This window comes from Oreochromis aureus, linkage group 11, assembly GCF_013358895.1.
Source record: "Oreochromis aureus strain Israel breed Guangdong linkage group 11, ZZ_aureus, whole genome shotgun sequence".
Lineage (NCBI taxonomy): Eukaryota > Metazoa > Chordata > Actinopteri > Cichliformes > Cichlidae > Oreochromis > Oreochromis aureus.
In genome coordinates, this window is record NC_052952.1 from 5,636,202 (window position 1) to 5,657,143 (window position 20,942).

The 20,942-nt window shown below is 42.8% G+C and overlaps 4 protein-coding genes across 15 annotated transcripts in view; 2 read left to right on the plus strand and 2 right to left on the minus strand.

The window, feature by feature from the left end:
- The window catches only part of spag1b (sperm associated antigen 1b), a 32,633-nt gene extending 26,166 nt beyond the window's left edge, over window positions 1–6,467 (minus strand). The window contains exons 1-2 of one of the 4 annotated variants that reach the window (XM_039619065.1): window positions 6,399–6,467; window positions 502–649 (exon numbers count right to left, since the gene is read on the minus strand). In XM_039619065.1, coding sequence (XP_039474999.1) covers window positions 502–647 — 146 coding nt within the window. In that variant the 5' untranslated portion in view covers window positions 648–649; window positions 6,399–6,467. Of the gene's footprint in view, window positions 1–501; window positions 650–736; window positions 755–921; window positions 1,153–6,398 lie in introns of those variants that run through there. The other 3 variants (XM_039619062.1, XM_039619063.1, XM_039619064.1) reach the window with 3 other exon arrangements.
- On the plus strand, window positions 1,070–5,278 carry fbxo43 (F-box protein 43). 3 transcript variants are annotated; one of them, XM_031733516.2, is made up of 6 exons: window positions 1,070–1,184; window positions 2,336–3,183; window positions 3,262–4,017; window positions 4,359–4,461; window positions 4,678–4,872; window positions 4,992–5,278. In XM_031733516.2, the coding sequence occupies exons 2-6, from the start codon at window positions 2,393–2,395 to the stop codon at window positions 5,235–5,237; spliced, it is 2,091 nt and encodes a 696-aa protein (XP_031589376.1). In that variant the 5' UTR covers window positions 1,070–1,184; window positions 2,336–2,392; the 3' UTR covers window positions 5,238–5,278. The 3 variants fall into 3 exon arrangements, with proteins under 3 accessions (XP_031589376.1, XP_039475000.1, XP_031589375.1); XM_039619066.1 differs by lacking the exon at window positions 1,070–1,184 and adding an exon at window positions 1,828–1,900; XM_031733515.2 differs by lacking the exon at window positions 1,070–1,184 and adding an exon at window positions 1,916–2,158.
- Window positions 5,930–20,022, plus strand: LOC116315267 (regulator of G-protein signaling 22). 5 transcript variants are annotated; one of them, XM_039619057.1, is made up of 24 exons: window positions 5,930–6,055; window positions 6,145–6,173; window positions 6,250–6,337; window positions 6,418–6,600; window positions 6,694–6,779; window positions 7,588–7,703; window positions 7,819–8,536; window positions 8,648–8,809; window positions 9,024–9,201; window positions 9,915–10,037; window positions 10,460–10,561; window positions 11,506–11,700; window positions 12,180–12,272; window positions 12,739–12,911; window positions 13,010–13,172; window positions 14,623–14,787; window positions 16,385–16,456; window positions 16,990–17,148; window positions 17,571–17,750; window positions 17,836–18,021; window positions 18,103–18,273; window positions 18,522–18,621; window positions 19,189–19,296; window positions 19,392–20,022. In XM_039619057.1, the coding sequence occupies exons 3-24, from the start codon at window positions 6,257–6,259 to the stop codon at window positions 19,406–19,408; spliced, it is 3,531 nt and encodes a 1,176-aa protein (XP_039474991.1). In that variant the 5' UTR covers window positions 5,930–6,055; window positions 6,145–6,173; window positions 6,250–6,256; the 3' UTR covers window positions 19,409–20,022. The 5 variants fall into 5 exon arrangements, with proteins under 5 accessions (XP_039474991.1, XP_039474990.1, XP_039474995.1 ...); XM_039619056.1 differs by having other exon boundaries at window positions 5,931–6,055; window positions 6,275–6,337; XM_039619061.1 differs by lacking the exon at window positions 14,623–14,787 and having other exon boundaries at window positions 5,931–6,055; window positions 6,275–6,337.
- The window catches only part of LOC116315277 (vacuolar protein sorting-associated protein 13B), a 298,439-nt gene continuing 297,074 nt past the window's right edge, over window positions 19,578–20,942 (minus strand). For all 3 annotated transcript variants that reach the window (XM_039619055.1, XM_039619054.1, XM_031733531.2), the window contains 2 exons: window positions 20,764–20,844; window positions 19,578–20,529 (listed from right to left, as the gene is read on the minus strand). In XM_039619055.1, the coding sequence (XP_039474989.1) occupies window positions 20,281–20,529; window positions 20,764–20,844 (330 nt within the window). In that variant the 3' untranslated portion in view covers window positions 19,578–20,280. The remainder of the gene's footprint in view (window positions 20,530–20,763; window positions 20,845–20,942) is intronic.

Genomic DNA, 20,942 nt, shown 5'->3' on the forward strand with positions numbered 1-20,942 from the left:
TAATTTAATTTTGCTTGATGCATAAAGTTAAAAGATTTAAAGTTTTAAAAGAGACGTTTCCATTTGATTACATTTTGTATGATGGATTATGCAGAAAAAGTAGAATTGGGCTGAAAGATCTATCGCTTTATTACCTATTCAGGTTGTAAATTGTGTTTTAAAAAGTAACTAAGTAACTAAGTAATTAATTACTTTTGAAAATAAGTAATCAGTAAAGTAACAGGATTACTTTTGGGGGGAAGTAATCAGTAATTAGTAACTGATTACTTTTTTCAAGTAACTTGACCAACACTGATGGTGAGTGTATAAACCTCATAAAGAAAAACCTCACCAACACTATAAAGGGACTGGACTGACTGATTGCTTTATTTTGAGCATGTAAATATAAATACGATAAAAAAAAAAGCAATAAAAGTCCACTGAACACAGGTAAAGGAAGAAAAGGGACAGTGAGTTTCCTCCAAAAACACTATATCGCTCAACAGACATGCTCACAGTTACCTCAGTATTCTCAGGATCTTCTCGAGGTATCTCACATCTTTACATTTTTCAATGTAATCATAGTCCAGGTGCTCCACAGGAACCTTGCCCCTGTAGTCCACAGTGGTGGAGTGACTCTGAAGGGAAAAAACTGCGTCTTCACTCATTTCTGGAAAGAATTTACACAGTCATCGTGTCAAAAAGTGTTCCATAAAAGGGAGACATGGCAGCTCTGCATTATATTTGTATAATTTACCAGCTTTTCAGCTAGCTACCTTAACTTCACTGGTAATTTTAATAGTTCGTCAGAAACAGCTAGGTTCTATATTTAGGGAAGTAACATTCAGGAAAGGCAGACTTATCGCTTAAGTGTCTCTTGAGTAATTAATGCAATATCACATTAATGTTTAAACGTGTTACCGTTAAGCAAAACTACTTTACCTGCTCCCGTTTGGCTGAACGCTCATCTACAATGTGGGGTGTATTGCTATGGTAACCACACACGGACGGAAGCCCGGTAGCGCCGAGAGGAAGCACGTGACGCAGCAAACAGAGGGCTCCAAATTTGAAAACGTGGCTGGTGAACATGAGAAAACAGAAACAACAGCGGGGGGGGACAGCTGAGGCCTGGAACGAAGCCTGAGGAAACAACATTGCCTACAGAGGCCACGGCTTTTTTTGGAATAGCCCCGTTTTAACTTCAGGTAGGTATTTGTTAAATATAAAGCGCGTTTATTCTCGAAGAAGACTATTTTGTAGAGCTTAAGGTACAGACAGTGTGCGTGGAATTCACCGACATTGCCTCGTACTGGTTCTAGTTTCACGAGGCTAACAACGTTATGTTAGTAAACGTGGATGGCATCCAGAAATGTCAACCACATTTTACTTTAATCATAACTCGGTGTTTGACAGGTGTTTGTTCGTGTGTGTGTGTGTGTGTGTGTGTGTGTGTGTGTGTGTGTGTGTGTGTGTGTGTGTGTGTGTGTGTGTGTGTGTGTGTGTGTGTCTTAATGGCAATCATTTTTGCATGGCATTTCAGGGCAAACACAGGTGTAACGGATTAAAGTCATTCACTGTGCCATTCCGGTCCCCCTTCAGTCACATTAACAGGAGGCTATTTCAGCTTTGACGGAGCATCACTGCTTTTAATTCTGAAACCGGTTTTTATCCTGTCATGTCTTGTTAAAATGGCTGCTCTGGCACTCTGACCTAGCCTAGCATAGGGGGTGAAATTACACTGTAAAATGAGCACGCACGAAACGTCGTCGGGGTTGTTGTTTTGTTTTTTTTTTTTTTTTGTTTTTTTTTATGAATTTTACTCATATCAGTTTTGTGTATGTTTACTAAATAATTTTGCCTTGTCATATTACCTCAGACGGAATTAAGTGTGAAAGTAACTAGGAGTAAAATGATGTTAAAGGTAGTGTATACTGTCAGTCGTGCTCTGCCGGTGTGTTTTGGCGGTTATGGAGCTCTTTAAAGCGGCATCAGAGAGGGCACGAGACTGGGGGGATTTAAATCGGCAGCACGCGCTCTCATAGCAACGCGGATGAAACAGCTGAGAAGGATCAGAGATAAATCAGCTGTCTTTGTCGCTTTCTGATATACAAACTACTACTTTTATACACTGAAAACCACCGTAAGATTCGGGAGATAAGTTTTATTTTACTATGATTAAGTGAGTCCAGCATGAGACGCCTTTTAAAAATATCGTTTTTAAAAATATTTAAGCTAGCGTTGCTTAACTCTTGTTTAAAGTTATAATCCGTCACACTTGTTTATGTATTTATGGTCTCTTTAAGTTCATTTGTGCTGTGCTGAAGTAGTTCTGTTTATTATATTCTGTTTTCTCCAGGTGACTTGTAATCCCCCGGAGGCCAGGCTAAGGTCTGTAGGCGCACTCAGGAGGAAGATGCAGTGCACTCCTGAATCTAGTCTTTATCTTCATGGCTATAAAGGGCAGCACTGCTACGATGACTGCTCTGACAGTGGATACTCAGGTTTTTTCCAGAGCCCACGCAGCGCCAGTGGAGCTGATTCATGTAGATCTTTGTCTCCAGTGGAACTGGATGAAACGCCCAAAGAGAACCTCCGGGTTTCTGTCACGCCAAAGAAGAAGATCCGAGAACAAGTCAGATTTTTGGGCAGAGACTCTAGGAAGGTTTCAGCCATAAACTGGTGTGAAACTCCTAAAATATGCAAAAGGGATACCTCGTTGCGACAGAGACTTCTAATGTGTAAACCCACTGCAGATGTCAAAAATGACAACACAAGATCACCGTGCACCGAAAGGATTGAATCCCCTGTCAGTGGGTCTGAACCCTATTTCAGTACATCATTTGACTCTGTAGACACTGAGATGGGGGCAGCAAGCACTTTAAAAGTGGACAAAGACCTGCCACTATCAGGCAGGAAACGCCGTGTTCTGTTCACGCAGGTGAGGACCTCAACTCTCGAAGATGGCAAACACAACTGTTGTCAGCTTCCCAGTTTTGAGAAAGAAGCCTCACTCACAGATCTAGACATGAGTGAACACATTTCTGCATCTGGTCAATGTAATGTCAAGACTCCAGGCTTTGGCGAATTCCTGCCCATCTCTAAAGAAAACTCTCAGTCACCATTGGGCAGCATGACAGATAATCTATATGATGCCTCAAGTGTCTTGTGCACACCATCATCTGCACATACACCCAGCTATATCAGGTATGTGTTTTGTTGACAAAGAAAATAAAACTTTAAAATATTTAAACACAGATTAACTCCTTTCTGACTTTTAAACAGGTCGTTGAGTGAGGACAGTGGTTTCAGCTCAGTGACTCTTGATAAATCGCAAGACTCCACAGTGGATCATGATGGCTCGTTCCAGGAGCTGCTGCTGTCTGCCTCCAAAGGAAACTCTGAAACTCCAAATCCAACAGAGGGAAGGCGCCGCTCCCGTTTGCAGCGTCAGCACAGGCTCTCTACGCTTAAAGAAGGTGGCTCTCAGTCTGAGGAAGACCCAATGGACAGAAAGAATCAACATCCTTATCAATGTTACAGCCATTCTAAAGAGGATGAGGTTTTTGCTGAGGATGTCACCCCTCGCAGTGTCCTCTCTGTTAAATGTGGTAATGCCATGAGCTCTGATCGCTTGGGCTCAGCAAAAAAAGGTTATATCACCCCACAAAGAGTGACTAAAACCAAGGCACAAAACATGACCCCTTGTTCTACAGATCTTGGCAATCCAGATATCACACCACTCAGGATGACTCCAGTTAACCTCTCTCTGACTCCAGCGCTGCAGCTGGTTCAAGCTATGTGTCAGCACCATGCCCAGATGTTGGCTGGTCAAAGTCCAAGCCTGAAAGAGCAGGTGAAGTCTGCAGCAGCACTGACCAAGACCCCAAGCACTCTTCGGACCACTATGCCATTGGCAGGGCTGATTGGCAGGAAGATGGGCCTGGAGAAGGTGGACATACTCACAGAGCTGATGAAGAGGAACCTCAGGCACATCCTGGCTGTTATACTTTGCCAGATGGACTCTGAGAGTGTCTATAGGTGATAAATCATGTTTACAAATATACATTTTTACTCATACAATGTTTTACAGCGCATATCATCCATGCTTAGTTGCCACAGGTTGCAGCTCCTTTCCCATTTGGTCACTGAATAATAAAATCATTACTACAATTCTGCTTGAATATTTAGAATCTGTAGAACGATCGCACGGTGATTGACGCTGAGCTGAAACATGCATGTTGTTATGACAGTGTTTATGTTGTATAAACAATGCAATTTTTAGTAAAATCAGTGGAGTTTAGCTTGCATTACAAACTTGTGTTGTCTAAAAAGTTCAGTGAGCTGAAAACATTTCTCTCATACTTTTTTGTTTTTCACAGGTGCAGCTGTGTATGCAAAAGCTGGAATCGAATTGTGCAGCAAGACAAGCTAGCTAGCTCAATGAGAAGAAGCCACCTGAGTCAAGTGGAGGCTGCTCTTGAGGTAAGAGCCAGGCTATGGCTAAAGGCCTTATAAGAGTGTTTGTGTTCAGCTCTGTAGCATTTAGCTTTCTGTGTTTTCAGTTAAACACAATCTCTCTTATCACAGTCTTTGCTCTGTGGTCATCAGTGCATGCGTACATAAAAATGAGTCGGTGTTATCACAATCTCCATCACTGTCACTGAAATGACTCTGAACTTATTTGCTGTTGTCTTATAGCTTGGTGCTGCTGTCCATGTCGCTGATGCAGACACCAGAGCCATGTTGCTTAAGCGATCAGCTCTGAAGACAGTTCAGGCCCAGTCTAGGACCTCCAGCTACTGCACTCCACAGTCAGGAAGCAGGGCTTTAACGCCACTGCAGCTCAGCACCTTGCATTCAGACAGCAGCATCAAACGGGATAAATTTCTGGAGGTAAATTACAAATCCATTAAACTGCATTTTCTTGAACAAGCTAAGGTACAGTCACTCTTTGAGGCATTTCTCATCAAACATTTATCAAAGTTATTTTAATAACTTCTTTTTCCTCTCAGGTTGCTAAAACCCTCTTCAATGATGAGTGCCTCAAGCCTTGCCCGAGATGTCAGCATCCCGCAAGATGCCATTCAGGCAAAAGAGAGGGCGTGTGCAGCAGAGCTGACTGTGGATTCCAGTTTTGCATGTCATGCTTGTGTACTTCTCATGGCTCTAGAGAGTGCGGTAGTCAGTCTGCAGGCCGTCGCAGAAAGGACATACTTCCGGGAAGCGCTCAAAGCAAGCGCAATGTTAAAAGACTATGAACAAATTATTCCTGCTTCATGAAGTCACTTTAACAATATATATTTTTAGATGGCAATAAGCAGCAAGGAAACAGATGTGTAGGCGGTACGTGCAGTGTCTGTACTCTTCAATGTTTGTTTGTATTTCTTTACTTATCCCATCCTACCCCTTTCCTTTTTTGATATAGTTCTTACTTGTATATTTTTTTTTTAAATTATGCACTGAAGGAGGTTTTACCAGCAGATAAAAGGATTTCATTTTGCTGTTGTATTTTTCTATGCACTGACTGTACAGCATGTTTTTTTTTGTTTTTTTTTCGGAACTATTGAGATTTTCAGCTTTTACTAATCTGTTTTCTAGATCGGTTTTAAAATAAACTTGATAAATAGTAAAAACCTTTTTTTTCCCCCCTACCCGTGTGCTGCGTCTCATTTGTGAGGATTGTGTATCTCGCTGTAACCTGTACAAATCAGTCTTTGGTGCCACCTAGTGGTTTGACACCTTCACTGCGAAAAGAGTTTTACTTTAACACTCCCCCCCCGGTCATATATACATATCTTAGATACTTAGTTTCTTCTTTAATACCCCAGCATCGATTTATTCTAGATAATTCAGAGATGACTTTAAAGTTCTACATTGTATTATTTTCTCTGGTCCTGTCTGGTTAAACTGTTACTGCCCCCCTGTGTTTTGAAAATGCGTCCACTTCCATAGCAACCTGGACTGCCTGTACTTGCACTCACAGTGAATGAGTTTGACTTTCTGAGTTAGGCCGTCTAAAAGTGCCGTCTGCCATTTTTATTTTTAAGGAAAAGCATGTGTGGATTCATTTCAACAGGTAAGAGCAGCACTTTAAACACATCTCAGTTTACTCATATCTTTACAACTAGCGTGTTGGAAATTGGAGTTTTTCTTTCTTTTTGCAAGAGTTTCTCCGCCTTACTGTGGACAGTTTTGTGAGTAAAAACTTAGATTCCTCATATTTTCCCCAGTCTGTTACAGCTTGGACCTAATGTTTTGGGTTTTTTTAAGCGTTTTAATGTTGATCTTCACACAGGAGGGCTCTCTGGCCTCCGATGATGTACTGGCTCACTTCTTCAATGATTTCCTTAGTGCGCCGGTAATGTAGGCCTGGCATAGATATGCAGAACTTTGACATGGCTCAAAGCAGTTTTTCTTACCTTCGCATGTTTTTGCCAGTCTTTCCCAGAGGCTTTGCGGTACAACCGGGAGACAGGGATGTTTGAGATGGCGAGTAGAGCGGCAGCGTTTGTGTCCACAAGAATCCGATCAGCCCTTTACAACAGAAAATCACAGCTTCTTACTGGTGACCCGTCACTGCTCACCAAAATGCCCCCAATAGACAATCATTACACTGTCTGTGTAAGTAGCTGCTACCAAAATGTTTGTGTGTGTTTGTATGGAGGGGTAGAACTCTCTATACTGGATTGAAGAACTTCTCCCTGATATTCACAGTGCCTGGACAGACAGCAAGGAATGCAGTGGATCAAAAAGGAAAGGTTGCCCTTTTTCCTTCAAAGTGATTGCTATCATGAATACAGGTATTACAAAGTGTTAAATCCTGTTTAAACAAATATGTTTTAATGTATTCGTTTTGCAGGCAAGTTTCATCTAATTTTTATCTACATGTTCTCTTTACCTATCAAATGTGATTTCTTTGCAGTATCCAGACTGTGTTAAGATGCCTTCATGCTGACTTTGCTGTCTCCTTATTTAATGATGAACTAGTCAAGTCTAGGTCTCTTTTTAGTTTAATGTGTTTTCTTTAAATTGCACTATTTTGTCAGTGATCTTTGACTGGACTTACATGAAGTGTAATAACAAAGTGTTTTAACTTCTAAAAGAAAAGTAACTATTTAAGATTGCTACTTTTAGCTCTGTGACTAATCTCTTCTCCATCTTTTAAGAAGCCTAAAGGCTTCAAGAATCTCTACAGAGAGATCCATGCTAACTTATAGCCTGCACATAGAAGCAGCAATACAAAAAGAGTAACAGCAACCACGTAAAGTCCATTCTTTTGAATCTTTTGTCTTATCTTTCTGCCTCACCAGTTGTGGCACATGGCTGTGCCTCCCTGAGGCTGTTTTTTTCCTGAAGGTTTCTACCTGTTAAAAGGGAGTTTTTCCTTTCTACTGTTGTTAAGTACTTTCTCATCGGGGGTTGTCTGATTGTGGGGTTTTCTCTGTATTATTGTAGGGTCTTTTTCTCACAATAAAAAGGGCCTTGAGACAACTGATGTTGTAATTTAGACTATATAAATAAAACTGAATTTAAAAAGAATGTTTTTAAGAAATCTTGCTTGTGTATTTTCCAACTGGCAGTGTCTCCTTTCTCTGTGATCTTCCCCAGACTAGCCAAGCTTCTGCTTCAGTGGGACCCAAACTTGTGTATTCACAGAAGGAAAAGCAGTTCAGTTCGGACCACCCTGTCAGCCCCTCAACTGCGTTCCTTAAAATTAAACACGGGTAATACTAATGCAGTAAATGTCTTGTCCTGCAGTGCAGCAAAACAAAATGTGTATGTATCCTGTGAGTTTGAGATTAAGAACTATGTGTGTTTTTCTTTCCTCACACACCTCAGGGTTTATGAGCACACACGATCTTACATGTCTAACATCTCTGCAAAAGGAACAAATTATTCCAAAAAGCAGTGACTCATCCAGATGTTACTCCAGCTGGTCTGAGCCAGAAAGCCTGTGTTCCTTTCCCCCTTTGTCCTCATCAGGTTTCTCCTCTGCTCACCTTCAAAGTGGGGAACTTAAGAGCTCACAAACAGAGCTGGGTGTCTGCTCTGGGCTATCATCTGTTAGTAAAGAGAAACACCTAAAAGAGATCAGTAGCCTGGCATCTCATTCTCCCGAACAACAGTCGGAGTACCTGGCTGTCCAAGTGACTGAACAGGTGCTTAAAGACACGATGAATGTAACGGATAGTCCAAACCAGGCAGACACTTGTGAGTGTTTCAGCAAGTCAGGAGATCAGGCAAACTGTAGCAGCACAGACAGATCCTGTAAATGTGACCTTAACCAACATCTCAACAGAGGAATACTGGAGGGGGAGAAAGAGAGAAGTCAATGTGGCAAGAGGGAGTGTGGATGGGATAAGAAGGGTCAGGAGGAGGGGAGCAGAGCCACAAACCAGGAAGATGTCCCTTATATTTGTTGCAATGATACAGGTTTCTATGGAAGCTTGGATAAGTTTAGGGAGTTTTTACAAGGAACATCAGGAGAGAAGCTCCTTAATCTCTGGATGGATATAGAGAGACTGAAGGCTAAACGGGACAAAGAGCGGAAGCACAGGTAAACGCCACGCGCCTGTCTTATTCTGCAGCTCGAAAAGTTCTAAATATTCAAGCAGAATTTATTGTCTTTTGTTAAGTGAAATAAATATTCAATGTGGTATTGTTTCAGGTATTTGGTTCTCATGAGAAGCTGCTACCTGCTGAGCAGCAGTCAGTTCAGTCTGAATATGGAGCTGCTCTCCAGACTGGGACTGACTACCTCCCCCTGCTGGACAGAGGACAAACTGCGCTCAGTTCAGACCTGCCTCACTGAGCCTCTGCTCCACTACTGGTGAGATTTGCAGTGTTTATCTTCTAAATGTCAGTGACCGTGTCTAGAGTGCATCCATTAAAATGACCTTTACACTTACTCCTGTATTACATTTATTATTTTGTTGTCTTGTGTAATTATTGATTGTGTTCTGTATAAACTGGGTTTTCATATGTTATAATTTTGCATGTGTCTAAATCTTCTAATGAAATGATGCCCCCTCTGTTTTCTGCAGGGTTCCTCGGTTCTGGACATCTCTGTGCCATCAGGAAGACCATAATAACTCCTCTGATGTGGAGCTGAGGACAGAGTGGTGTTACAGCTCTTCTTTGGGCTCACAGCCTAGCTCTTACTCAACGTTCTTACGAACTGACAGATGCTCGCCCCAGTCTTCCCATACTGTCCGTACACAGGTAGGTGTATTGAGATCTATATTACTATGTGCTTATAAGCTTTATGGCAGGAAATCTAGCCCACAAAAGCATAATGAAGCAACAATGGTGAAAGCCATACACATAGAGAGCTTTCTTTTGGCTCTGCTTGAAAATGTGGGATAATCACTGAACTGCACAGCAATATGCTATCACAGTTAACTTTGTGGCTCTCAAACTTGTCATGGTGTGTCCCTCTTCCGGAGCCGAAAAACAACCCAGAGTTTTTTATCAGTCAGCAGTAAAAAGGATTAAAAGATAGATTTTAGTGAAATAAATATGAACATGAGAGTATCAGCCAACTCTTGTTTATACTTGTATAAACTGTACAAGCAGGTAGTTTCTCCCTCTAGTCATCCATGCTCCTCCTGCATGCACTCTACACCCTGCTGGGGTCCTCTCCCATTGCCATCTCCTGGTTTGTGAACCACTACAGGAAGTGATTTATCAAACATCTTTTCCAGTCTAAAAACATACAAAACAGAGACAAACGGGAAAACTATTCAAGCTGTGTCTTTGCACGCTAAAGATTCACCTGTTTTGATAGATTTTTGTAGTGACTAAACAATGAACTGTGGGAATATAGTTTTAAAGCCAAAACAAATGAAAATCACATAGTTTTCACTCCAGCTTTATCTAGTTATTTTATATAAACGCTATATTGCATTTAAAGTTTTTATACTGTATTTCATCAGGTGATGTCCAGCAGAAGTCGACTACAGTGCAGCACAATGATGGAAAAGATGCTGCAGGCTCTTTGTGCTGAGTCTCTTGCTGGCTCATACTTCACACACTTCTGCGAACAATCTGGAAACCAGGTACAAACAGCTGCAGATGTTAACGAACTGTTTTAGAGAACACGAGGCAGAAAAAAAGAAGCTCGAGGTAATTTAAAAGTGGTGCCAAAGAGTTTCTTCAGCTGAGCAGCTAAGACTATTGTTTGCAATCCTCCGCAGTGCTGTGCTGCTGCAGATGATGGCAGGTTGCTTTGTGCTTTTTGTTTGTGAAATGCATTGCTGTCATTTATCTTTATACAATTATGTGTAGCTTATGTTTTACCCTGTGCCACATAGATTAAGAATCTGGGCTCATATATGGAAACTGTTTCTTTTTAAAGCTCGACCCAACCACTAACTTGTGCTCTAACGGTTATAAATTCACATTAACGGATTGAAGTACATGTACATATAACTCAGCTAACAGGGTTTTTGATGTGTTCAACATTGTTTTCTTGCCCCAGCTGTGGGTGAACGCACTTTACTTCTGGACTGACCTGCAGTATTACCATGAGCTCTTCTACCAGGATGGGCTGGACCCTTACAGAGTGCAGAGAGAGGCACAGGTCAGCACACGCACACACACAAGCTGTTATCACTCTCAGTGTGTATGCACCACACAAAGACTAACACTAATTCATTCAGTTTGATGCTAATGTTGGCTTTTTAGCACAGTCACTGCAGGAAACAAGAAGGACATGCAGTGTTTTTGCATGAAATATGAAATCTTGGGTCTGTATATTTAGGTGTATTTGGTTATATGCCTCTAATAAAAGAATAATAAAATACTGAGAGAGATAGAGAGAGCTCAATTAGAGAGGATGCCAGGAAAAAATTACCAGTTATAATAAGGTAAAGCTGAGGAGATCAGATGTCTTAAATAAGCAGCCAGTAGTCAAGAGGCAATAAAACAGAGGTTGTGTATTATTCTCCCTTTTACGCGCACGCACGCACGCACGCACGCACGCACGCACGCACGCGCACACACACACACACACACACACACACACACACCTGCCCTTGTGTACGTGATCTGTTAGCTTGCCACTCCCATTCTCCTCTCTGCTTCTCTTTTAGCCCTTTTCACCCCCTCACACTAAGTGGAGAGATTTAAACTCCCATAAAAACAAGTGAGTCAGACCCCCCCAGCTTTGCGCCAGTCCAGTCACCCAGAACCACCCAGCCTGACTGCAGCTGGCCCAGGGAGGAAAGCAGACAGTTCTGGTCCAGAATACCTCACAGTGAAACCTATTTTCCTTCAGTTAACCTTTAATTCACCAGAGCAGTGACATTTAGATGATCTTTCCATAATTCTGAGGCCAAGAGGGGTAACTGACTGACATTTATGTGGTGTGAGGGCAGCAGTGATGAGCGATAGTGAAGACTGTGTGCGAGAGAGCGCAGATGATTAAAGTGGCAGTGGTGGTGAAGAGAAACGTTTCTGACCTTAATACAGTTTTATGACTCCTTCTTTCCTCGCCTCTTGTCTCCTCTCCTCTCTTCTCCTCAGTTCCTTTACTCCACATATCTTTTCAGCTCTGCCAGGAGGAGCTTTGGTGTGGATGAGAAGTTGAGAAGGGAGGTGTATGACAGACTGATGCCCCCGTTTGAGGAGCTGTTTGACAGGGTGGAGGAACGCGCACTGAACATCCTGGTGGAGGCGTGGACCCTGATGATCGACAGGGACAAAGAGTCTTTCCAGCAGGTAACCGCAGTGCTGCATTAGCACACGCTGCTCTATAAACTTCAGTTTATGTGGAGAAACTAGGCTTCCTTGAGTATTTCTGAAGGTTTGATTACACTGAGGCCTAATTAAAGGAGAGATTGCTTTAAACGTGGATAAGCATCTGGTTTTTGACAAGCAAGAAAGTGACTTTCCCATGTGTGTGCTAGTGTTTATGTTGCTGTGTTTAGAAATCCAGAAAGATCAGACTGATCAGGCTTGTTAGTCTGAGGGTAAGGTTTCCTAAGGAGCCTTGCGGATTAGATTTAGATAGTTGCAACTCAGAAAGTGTCCATCACACTGTCCGCTTTAATTTAAAAGCATAAAAGACGAAGAAATTCAGCAAATTCTCACATTTCAGAACCTTGAAATATAGTCAGATGTTTCTGACTGTAAAAGTGACTTAAATGATAAATCAGTCATGAAAATATTCAATGATTAGTTTTTGTGTGTGTGTGCAGGTAGCTGTGCAGGAGGAGGTGCGCTCCATTGACAGCTGGGAGTACAGAGAACTGCGCAGCCTGTACGAGGAATCACAGCTGCGACTGGAGCGGGTCAGATCAGCATCCAGCAGTAATAAGATCTATAAAATGCTCGCACTGAGAGTTATTAGGCAGTAAACACACCTGCGAGCGTGAAATGGTTGTGTAAACATAAATGTGAAAATGTATTGCCTAGTAACAATGTTGATTATCTACTGCTATGAGACTGCTTTACTTGGCACCGATGCATTATTTGCAATGATGTCATACCGCTGGTAAAAAAAGAACAAATGGTCTTTAGGGTGACTTTAGAACATCTAGGAGGCAGGATGAAGCATGGATTGCAGGAGATACATCATTTAGTTTTAAAGCTTTACTTTACTGAGGATTTGTCCTGCTTGCATTTTAAAACTGGACCTTCAGTGATGAAGTGCTGGATGAATCTTTGGGTGAATGGGTGAAAATGTCTGGTAGTCTAAAGTGCTTTAAGTGGTCACTGTTTCCATCTTCCTCTCCTCTTGCGGTATCTGTCCTGCAGGGGGAGCAGTGCAGCTCCATGCTATCTCCTTCATCTATTACACCTTCAACACACACTTCTGACTCTTGGTCCAGAGTGTCTCCAAATTACCGTGGTTACCGTTTAGGCTCCTTACTTCGTCACCGCCATGAGATCGGGCACTTCATGTCTTTCCTACAAAATCAGAACGCCAGGTGAACTGCAGATTTTAGACTTTACCTGTAATATTCATAAACAGTTATAATATGGAATATATATGGAAGCACCATCCAATGGATTTGCTTTTGTTTAGTATCCATCTGATGTGCTGGCTGGATCTGGAGCAGTATAGGAGGACCCCTCGGCACCACAAGGCTATCAGGCAGGAGAGGTCAGCATGCATTGCTGCCAGATACCTCAACAGGAAGTACTTCTTTGGCTCTGACAGCCCTGCCACGACAGAACAACAGAATGATGTAAGTCAGCCCATCTAAAGATTTTAAAACCATGTTAAACGTACCCATGTTGGCTCAGTAACAACTCCAAAGAATATGAGTTATTGTCAACTTCCTGGGAAAGCCTCACAGAGACAGAGGGAGTAGGAACAGGCCGCCCGTGACATGACTATTCCAAGATGGGATTTGAGCTCCAGCTGAGGATCAGCATCCAGATTTGATAAGCAGAGGCTGCTGCAGCTCTCACACAATTCCCCCATCTCCCTCCTCGGGACTCCTGCAGACTTGACGCTGACAGCTCTGACAGCGGGGTGTTGGCAGCAAGCGGGAGATGAGAGAACATGGTTGGAATTAAAAGGAGAAGAAGAGGAGAATGTTTTGGATCCAAGAAGACAGAGATGATCAGCTCCAGCAACGAGGACAGTAGGATGAAATCTGTCCTGACGTTTATAGTGGGAGATGAGGTTTCTGGGTTCTAAGATTACTCCACGAGGGTGTGGTGCGTAGAGTCAGGATGAGTAGATGGGACATGCAGCGGTTGCCGTGGTTTTCTCTTTGGGCCCACAGAGATGCTTGTTTTTCTTACGTGTTACAGGTCGCAGGTTCTGATGTGATTTTTAACTGTAACTGCCACGCGGAGAGGCTGAAGATAGATATTTTTGCCACTATTTTAGCTTTTTTCAATTCATTTGTCTCATCCCTGGGTTGCTGCATACACACAGCGGTTGCAGTTAAACAATAGTCTGATGTTGTTCTTGGGTTCAGATAGGCATGCAGTGCACTTGTTGGCATGAATTAAACTCTTTTGTCGGATTTCTTTTCTTTTGTCACACACACTTTTTTTCTTTTGTCATCCTCATCTCATAAATACCATCAGAATAAATATTTGAACTGAGGATTTGAATTAGAAAGCCAATTCCAGTGGAAGGATCGGGCCTGGCTGCTGTTCTTGCATCTCACTGTTGGTTCTTGTCTGCGTGAGCAATGTAGAGAGACTGACAGCTTTACTGCTTTGGCCCTTCATTCTTCAGTCACTCAGTCATCCAGTCACAGATTGGCCCCCTTTCATCTGCTCACTCCCACCGCGGTGCCATGGCTGGTTCTCATTTCTGAAGCGAGTGTATGCGTGCACGCGTGCCTGTGTGCGTGCAGAATGAGATGAGAGAAACTATAAAGGAGATATAAAAAGAGAGACACGGCCAAATCGATGCATGAAGACAGAAAGCAGAGAGAGGGGAGATGAAGAGAGCAGTGGGTTTGTGGGAATGAAGAAGAGCACAGCAGGAAGCAGAAACGAGAGGAGTTGTTAGTGGGGTTTCCCACTGTGGGCAGTTTTTCTTTCTCCTGTCCACCCCGTCCGTCATGTGTTCCTCGTATAGAAATCTATAGACGTGTCCGTTCAGTCTGCTTCAAACACATGCAGCCATGAGCCGGCACTCCCTCGTGTTCTTTCCTGTGTGTCTGTGTGCAGATTTTGCATTTGGCAGGTGGACTTGAGCGTCTGAAGTTGGAGTGCCTCTCAAACCCAGTCGTCATGGAGATCCAGGACGTCGTGAGGAATCACATTGAGAAAACATGGCTGCCTCTGTTTCTGTCCACAACAGAGTTCATCAAACGGCAGAAACACAGACCAGAGGTGGTCATACTCTCACACTTTCCTTTACAAAAGACGCCCGTGAATCATCAGCTGTTTGACTCATGCAGGTTATACTGAAGGTCCATTACTTGAGAAAAACAATGGTTAGTAACAGTGGAATTTATACACACTGTGAGTGCAAGGGCGAAAGTTAAGTACTGTGATTACATCAATCATAAACTAAGGACATATTTTTCTATTCTAACTGGAATTTCTCAGCAAAGGTTGGCTGCTGTGACCTCTGAAGGCACTTTAAAGATATTTTTAGCCCTATTTCTTTTCCTTTTTGCCTTTCGCAGGCTGCTGTTGTAACTAAGAACATGTTCTTAATGATGTAGTTAAAGGTTACATTCATTCCTGGTACGTGTTGTAGTAAAAATAGGTATTTTACAAAAGCATTTATAGCTCAGCTTCACCTGGCATCTATTCAGCAAACTGCACAGTCATGGCAGTTTGTGCACGGTTTTAAACTTGAAATGCCTTTAATACAAAATAATCTCCAGAGTAAAGTATAGAGATTTTGGTGATTCCCTCAACAGCAGGACAAAGTTTGAATACCGGATCGGCTGTAAAGACCTTTCCTAGGGAAGTATCCTTTGGACTTCAGCGACCTCAGCATGTTGATATTTGCAGTTTTGAGTAAAACACCTGGAAAATTCTCTTAAAGAGACCTCAGCCCTAATGAGAGTTTAGTTGTACTTAAACTCCGTCACGTTACATAATATCACTGTCGTAAAGTAAATGCAAACTCTTCTCCTGAAGCCTACATTTGAGAACTGTTATTCTGTTTTACTGAATATTTGTTGTAATATCACTTATTGCAAAGCTTACAAAATTTCCTAGTTGTCTTGTGTTTATTTGCACACATCCAACCTTCTAATACGCTTTCATGATGTCACCAAAATCAGCAGAGCACACTGAGATTAATGATGCTGCAGAGAAGCCTCTTTAACCAAGGTCAGGAGATTTAAGACACTGAATGATTAAAAAGAGTAGAAGTGATTTAGACCCACTTTGATCTTCTGCTTCAGCTGTACCACATGCACGTGTTTGCTCTCAACGTCTAATGGTGCTGAGAGCAAACTGATATAAGAAGTCAGGCACACATTAATGTTACGTGAGCAACCATTATGCGCTATTACCCTGCAGTCACTCTCTCAGGTTGCCTCATCAGGTGGAAACCCATAAACCTGGGATTCTGCTTCATTATGTTATCAAGTTTAGTCACACTGATCCTCTCATTAGGTAATTAGAGGCAGACACAGTTTAGCATTACACCGTGCAGGAGGAGACGAGCGGAAGGTGAAAAAGCTGGTTAAGAGGTGACGAGGAAGACGGGTGAGGTCGTCTGAGACGGATGACATCAGGGAACTAAAGAGCTCGCTAGGAGGAGATAGAAGGAAATGAAGACATAGGGCAGGTTAAAGGTTTAAAAAAAAAAAAAGAAGAAGTGCAGCCAGAGCTTTGGTTACAGCCAGCAACAGGGAGCAGCAGAGCGGTCTGAGAAGTGTTCAGTGTCCCTCTTAATCCTAGTTATACTCCCTTTCTGACGTTTGACCTGTTTGCATGTGTGTTTGTGTTTTTGTGTGTGTGGTAGTCACAAGAGGTGGCGGGCAGGCTCTCACAGCACGTCCACCGTCAACGCAGAGCAAGAAAAGAAGCCTGGAAGGTAAGGAGAAATCCTCCAGGGGAAGCTGGATATTTTTTAAATGGAGAAAAATAAGGCATTTCCTGGCCTGAAAGCATGTGCGATTTAGTTCATGACTTGGCTTTAAGCACTGGCTTTGTCAAACACCATTTTGGCCTTGGGGTTAGTTTTCTCAAATTGGATCCAGAATAAATAAGATTAAAGCATCAGCATTACTAACCTTCCTTTAATAGTTTTTGGAGTGATTTCCACACAGCTCTGTTCCCGTCCTCTCATCGCAGGACACAGATATAAAACATGTACATTTCACATTAGGAGCAGGATGATTACAGGAAGACGTTTTCATACATGATTGTGACCATCACGTTTATGATCATGATGTCATCACTGGCAAATAACAAGTATCATTATCTCAGTATCTGTGAGCTAAGAGTGGAACTCAGAGGTCAGCTGCTGTACAGGAGAACACTGTACTGTATCAGGGTCGGTGATGGTGGATGGCGGACAGCGTGTCACAGATAACCCAAAAAATCCTGTGTCATGTGTTCCTGCAGGCCGAGGGCTTGTGGATGAGTTCCACCAAAGAGATCCTGCTGTTCCGACAAATCCTGCTCAACCCTGTCACCTGCCAGCAGTTCCAGGACTTTGTCTACTCGAAGGGAAGCTTCCTGGAGAATGATGTGCTCTTTTGGTTAGAGGTGCAGAGGTACAAGGTAAAAGACAGCATATCTATAAGAACAAATGCTTTCTCAGTCTTTTCCCGTCTCCCTCAGCTGTAAACCAGAACCAGCCATCGGTGGATTTTTGAAATGTCTGTTAAAATTTGACTGCTGTTTCTAAATGAACACTTTGCCCTCTCTGCTTAGAGGTCTTTATTAGCCAAACCTACTGTGTTACTGTATATCTGAGCCAATATCTAAGATTTGTGAGTCCAACTCAAGAAGCAAATCAAAAATAATGTAAGAAATGCTTGACGTGCAGTTTGAAGATGGAAAAAAAAGAAGCTAGCCCTAGTTTTCCTACCTCGGTACAAAAATTCCTCAATGATTGCAAACATTTGTGGAACAGTGGGAACACAGAATTGTTCCCATGTTACTTTTCATTCCTCCTTTTCCCTCTTTGCTTTTGATTGCAGGACCTCTGTCATTCCCACAGTGATGATGCCACCATCCAGCAAAAAGTCTCCACAATCATCAGCTGTTTCATCAACTGTTCCATGCCCCCGGCCCTGCAGATAGACATTCCTCCCCAACAGGCTCAGCACATTCTGGAGAAACGCCACGAGCTGGGCCCTTACATCTTTCGAGAGGCTCAGGTACTTGCGTTACATGTGCAGGTTGAACATTTAGACTATTTTTTCTCTTGTATGTGTGCTTCACGCTATTCTTCTCTGCCCGTAGATGTCAGTGTTCGATGAATTACTGAAGTTTTGGCCTGAGTTTCAGGAGCTTATCAGCAGCATCCAAGAGGAGCAACTTATTCCTCTGCTGCAGGAGAAACGAGTCAAGCACAGAGCCAGAGTAAGGAGACAGAGGAGGAGGGAGGAGGAGGAGGAAGAGAAAAACAAAGGAAGGAGGAGAGCCCAGGTGAGGAAATGACAGCAACAGAACATAAAAATCTGTGACAGGAAAAAAAAACTTAATCAAAAATCGAACTTTTTTTTTCAGGAAGACATGGAGAGGCAAGAGACCAGTGTTACAGAAGAGGATGAGGATGATGAAGATGATGAGGAGGGGGATGATGATGATGATCAAGATGAAGCAAACGAACCAGAAGAAAGAAGTGAGAAAAAGCAGTCGAGGACACGGAGCAGAGTGTTGCTGACACCCACACAGACGGTGAGGATGTGTTTGTCGTGCGGGTAAAGCTGAAAATGCATTTCAGAAAAATGAATTTAAACCTAAATCAACGATATCCTTCTATGTGGGAGCACAAGATGCTAAAATAAAACTCCCTGACAACACAAAGTCCAAACAAGGCCTCGTCAGTCTCGACCACAGACCATAACAGAGAAACTCAATGCTCTAATTGAACCGTTTTTCTAATCACGTTTGATGCAACTTGATTTCTGGGCGTTTGTCTTCAGCTGTCGTGGTCCTACTCCAAGTATATGGCAGGTCTGAAAAGAGAGGAGGTGCTGCTGAGGAGACGGAGTCAACTGGAAACCACCTTCTCCACGGCCTCAGGTACACGCACGCACGCACACACACACACACACACACACACCACGCTTTTTTCTCTGAGCTGAGTAAGGCTCCCATATCCACGGTTTTTGACTGCTACTATTCAGATTAAATGCAGGAAACCATAACAATGAAATGACATTTTGCCTTTTTCCCACAGTAAAATCCAGGCTACGTTTTCCAAGGCTTTGATATTACGCGGCAGTTGAAGCCAAAGTACTGTCAAACTGACCCGCTCCACATGTCTGAACTGTCTCATTGGGCAAAAGTTCAGCCAAAACAGCCACTTCAGCCCATCCATTAATTATCAATGTTCTGTGAACGAGTCAGTTCCAGGCTATAATGAATGAGGATACATGGAAATGAAGCATAGTGCAAATGGTGTTTTAATGGGATGGTATAGAGGAGCGATGCTGTTAGGATCACAGATGGAGATCATCACTGATGTCTGCGGCAGCCACACATGTGATAGAGTCCACACGAGTGCTAAACATAATGTCTTTAACAGATAAATAGCCCTTCTTATTCTTAATGACTGCTGTTTTTACTGCGTCTTCCTCCCCCTGCCAGACTCTTCTTCTAACCGTAGCATTAAGTCAGCAAGCAGCGAGCAGAGCTACCGGCAGCCCTCACAGCGCTCCTCCAGAACAAACAGCAAACAGTGTAACAGATACAACCGTGAGTGGACATATTGTAGAAACACTCTCTCAGCAGCCGTTTTGTCTTAGACAGGACAGGCTGGGCTTTATTTTATTATTTTTTTTAAACTGCAGGAGGTGTTAGAGCCTGAAGTGAAACCAGAGTGTGAAGAGTGACTCCATGTAGCGTGACTTTAACAGAGGTGACCGACGCCGTCATCGGAGCGCCAGCGCTGAAAACCGAGAGCTCAGAGGCTACTGATGTATGTCAGAGTGTGCGACAAACACCTCGCTGTGAAACGCAAATCTCTGACACTTGAGATAATTTGATTTGTTTAATAAAACGTTTCTCCATTAATATATTATAGATTTAAATCTTCCATAGAGCTCAGTGGTGAAACAATACAAAAGGCAACATTAACATGTTTGCATCGTGAGGGATTGGCATCGACAAAACCTTTACAAAGAAAAGAGTGTTACTGTCAAACAAGTGTTACATCATCATCTTTAAAAAACATTTTGGTTTAGCATCTAACATCCATCAACAGATATATAATATTGCACTTCACATTGGCATGAGACACCGACTCATAAGCAGAATGTAAACACACAGAGCTGCTTGTGCAGAGTGAACTCTTCCAGATGGGTTAGTTAGGAGGCTCCGACTGCTGCGGCCTGCACATTTGTATCTGTAACGGCGACAGAGCTCTGATTGGATTTAGTGTTCACTGAAATGTTTTTCCACAATTAAAACTGATCCCACTAATGTTCTTTGTGACTATGTGGTGACTTTTCTTTATCAGAAAATATCTTTTAAAGGCAATTTCTAGGAATTCTAGACACGTCTAAGGCATGGTCGAACAGGTGAACACATTTAGATATAAAACCCCCTCATTACACCAAAATGTACGTTTTGCATAAATGAGAAGAGTCAAAGTACAAGATACTTGATTTTTTTTCACATTTTACATTAAATTGGAAAAATTGTTTCTGAAGCTGAAAGCCACAAGTGAGTTTTCACGTATCAGTGGAATCCAATGCGTAAGGCTTTGTTCTTCACCATGGTGAACTTGGTGACAAACACTTTTGCAAAGGCGGGGTCCACCAGGTAGCGGTAACACTTGGTGACAGTGGGCGGAGGCTCTGTGAGCGTCACTGGGGGCTGCAGCTGGAGGGAAGCTGCAGAGGGGGAAAGAAACTGAGAGGCACGCATCACGTAATCTACCAGCCTCCGATACTGCTGCTCGGACAGACGCTCACGAACACCGTCACCCTGAGAGAGAGAACACACACACACACGGTTACACTGATGCTGCACCTGCCAGCTGCAGCAGAGCTAACTAAATCATACATCAAGGTTTAGGAATGCTTGTGCACACTGCTGGAAGAAATTAGTCCGGTCTTAATTAACTGCGGCACATGATACCATTAACAGCAGTGCAGGAGTTAGAGACTCTGACTCCGACTGTGTGATCGCTGCAAAGCTTCATTACTTTTACAGCCTCACCTCAGCATCACTGGTAACTGTCTGCTGCTGTAACGTGAGCGTGAGCTCGCCCTGCTGTCCCGGTTCCTGCTGACACTCCACCTGGAGGCGGCAAGCGGTTTAACATTCACGTCATTATCTATAAAAGGCCCATGAGTTGTTCTCTGAGAAATGTCATCAGACTCTCTAATTCTTTGTGT

Excerpts from the sequence above, each read along its gene's own strand:
- fbxo43 (XM_039619066.1), top strand. Across the intron at positions 4,018-4,358 it reads GACTCTGAGAGTGTCTATAG|GTGCAGCTGTGTATGCAAAA; the intron begins GTGATAAATCAT and ends TGTTTTTCACAG. Across the intron at positions 4,873-4,991 it reads AACGGGATAAATTTCTGGAG|GTTGCTAAAACCCTCTTCAA; the intron begins GTAAATTACAAA and ends TTTTCCTCTCAG.
- LOC116315267 (XM_039619056.1), top strand. The coding sequence starts at position 6,034 with ATGTGTGGATTCATTTCAACAG. Across the intron at positions 6,338-6,417 it reads ATGATTTCCTTAGTGCGCCG|TCTTTCCCAGAGGCTTTGCG; the intron begins GTAATGTAGGCC and ends TGTTTTTGCCAG. Across the intron at positions 12,912-13,009 it reads CTACAAAATCAGAACGCCAG|TATCCATCTGATGTGCTGGC; the intron begins GTGAACTGCAGA and ends GCTTTTGTTTAG.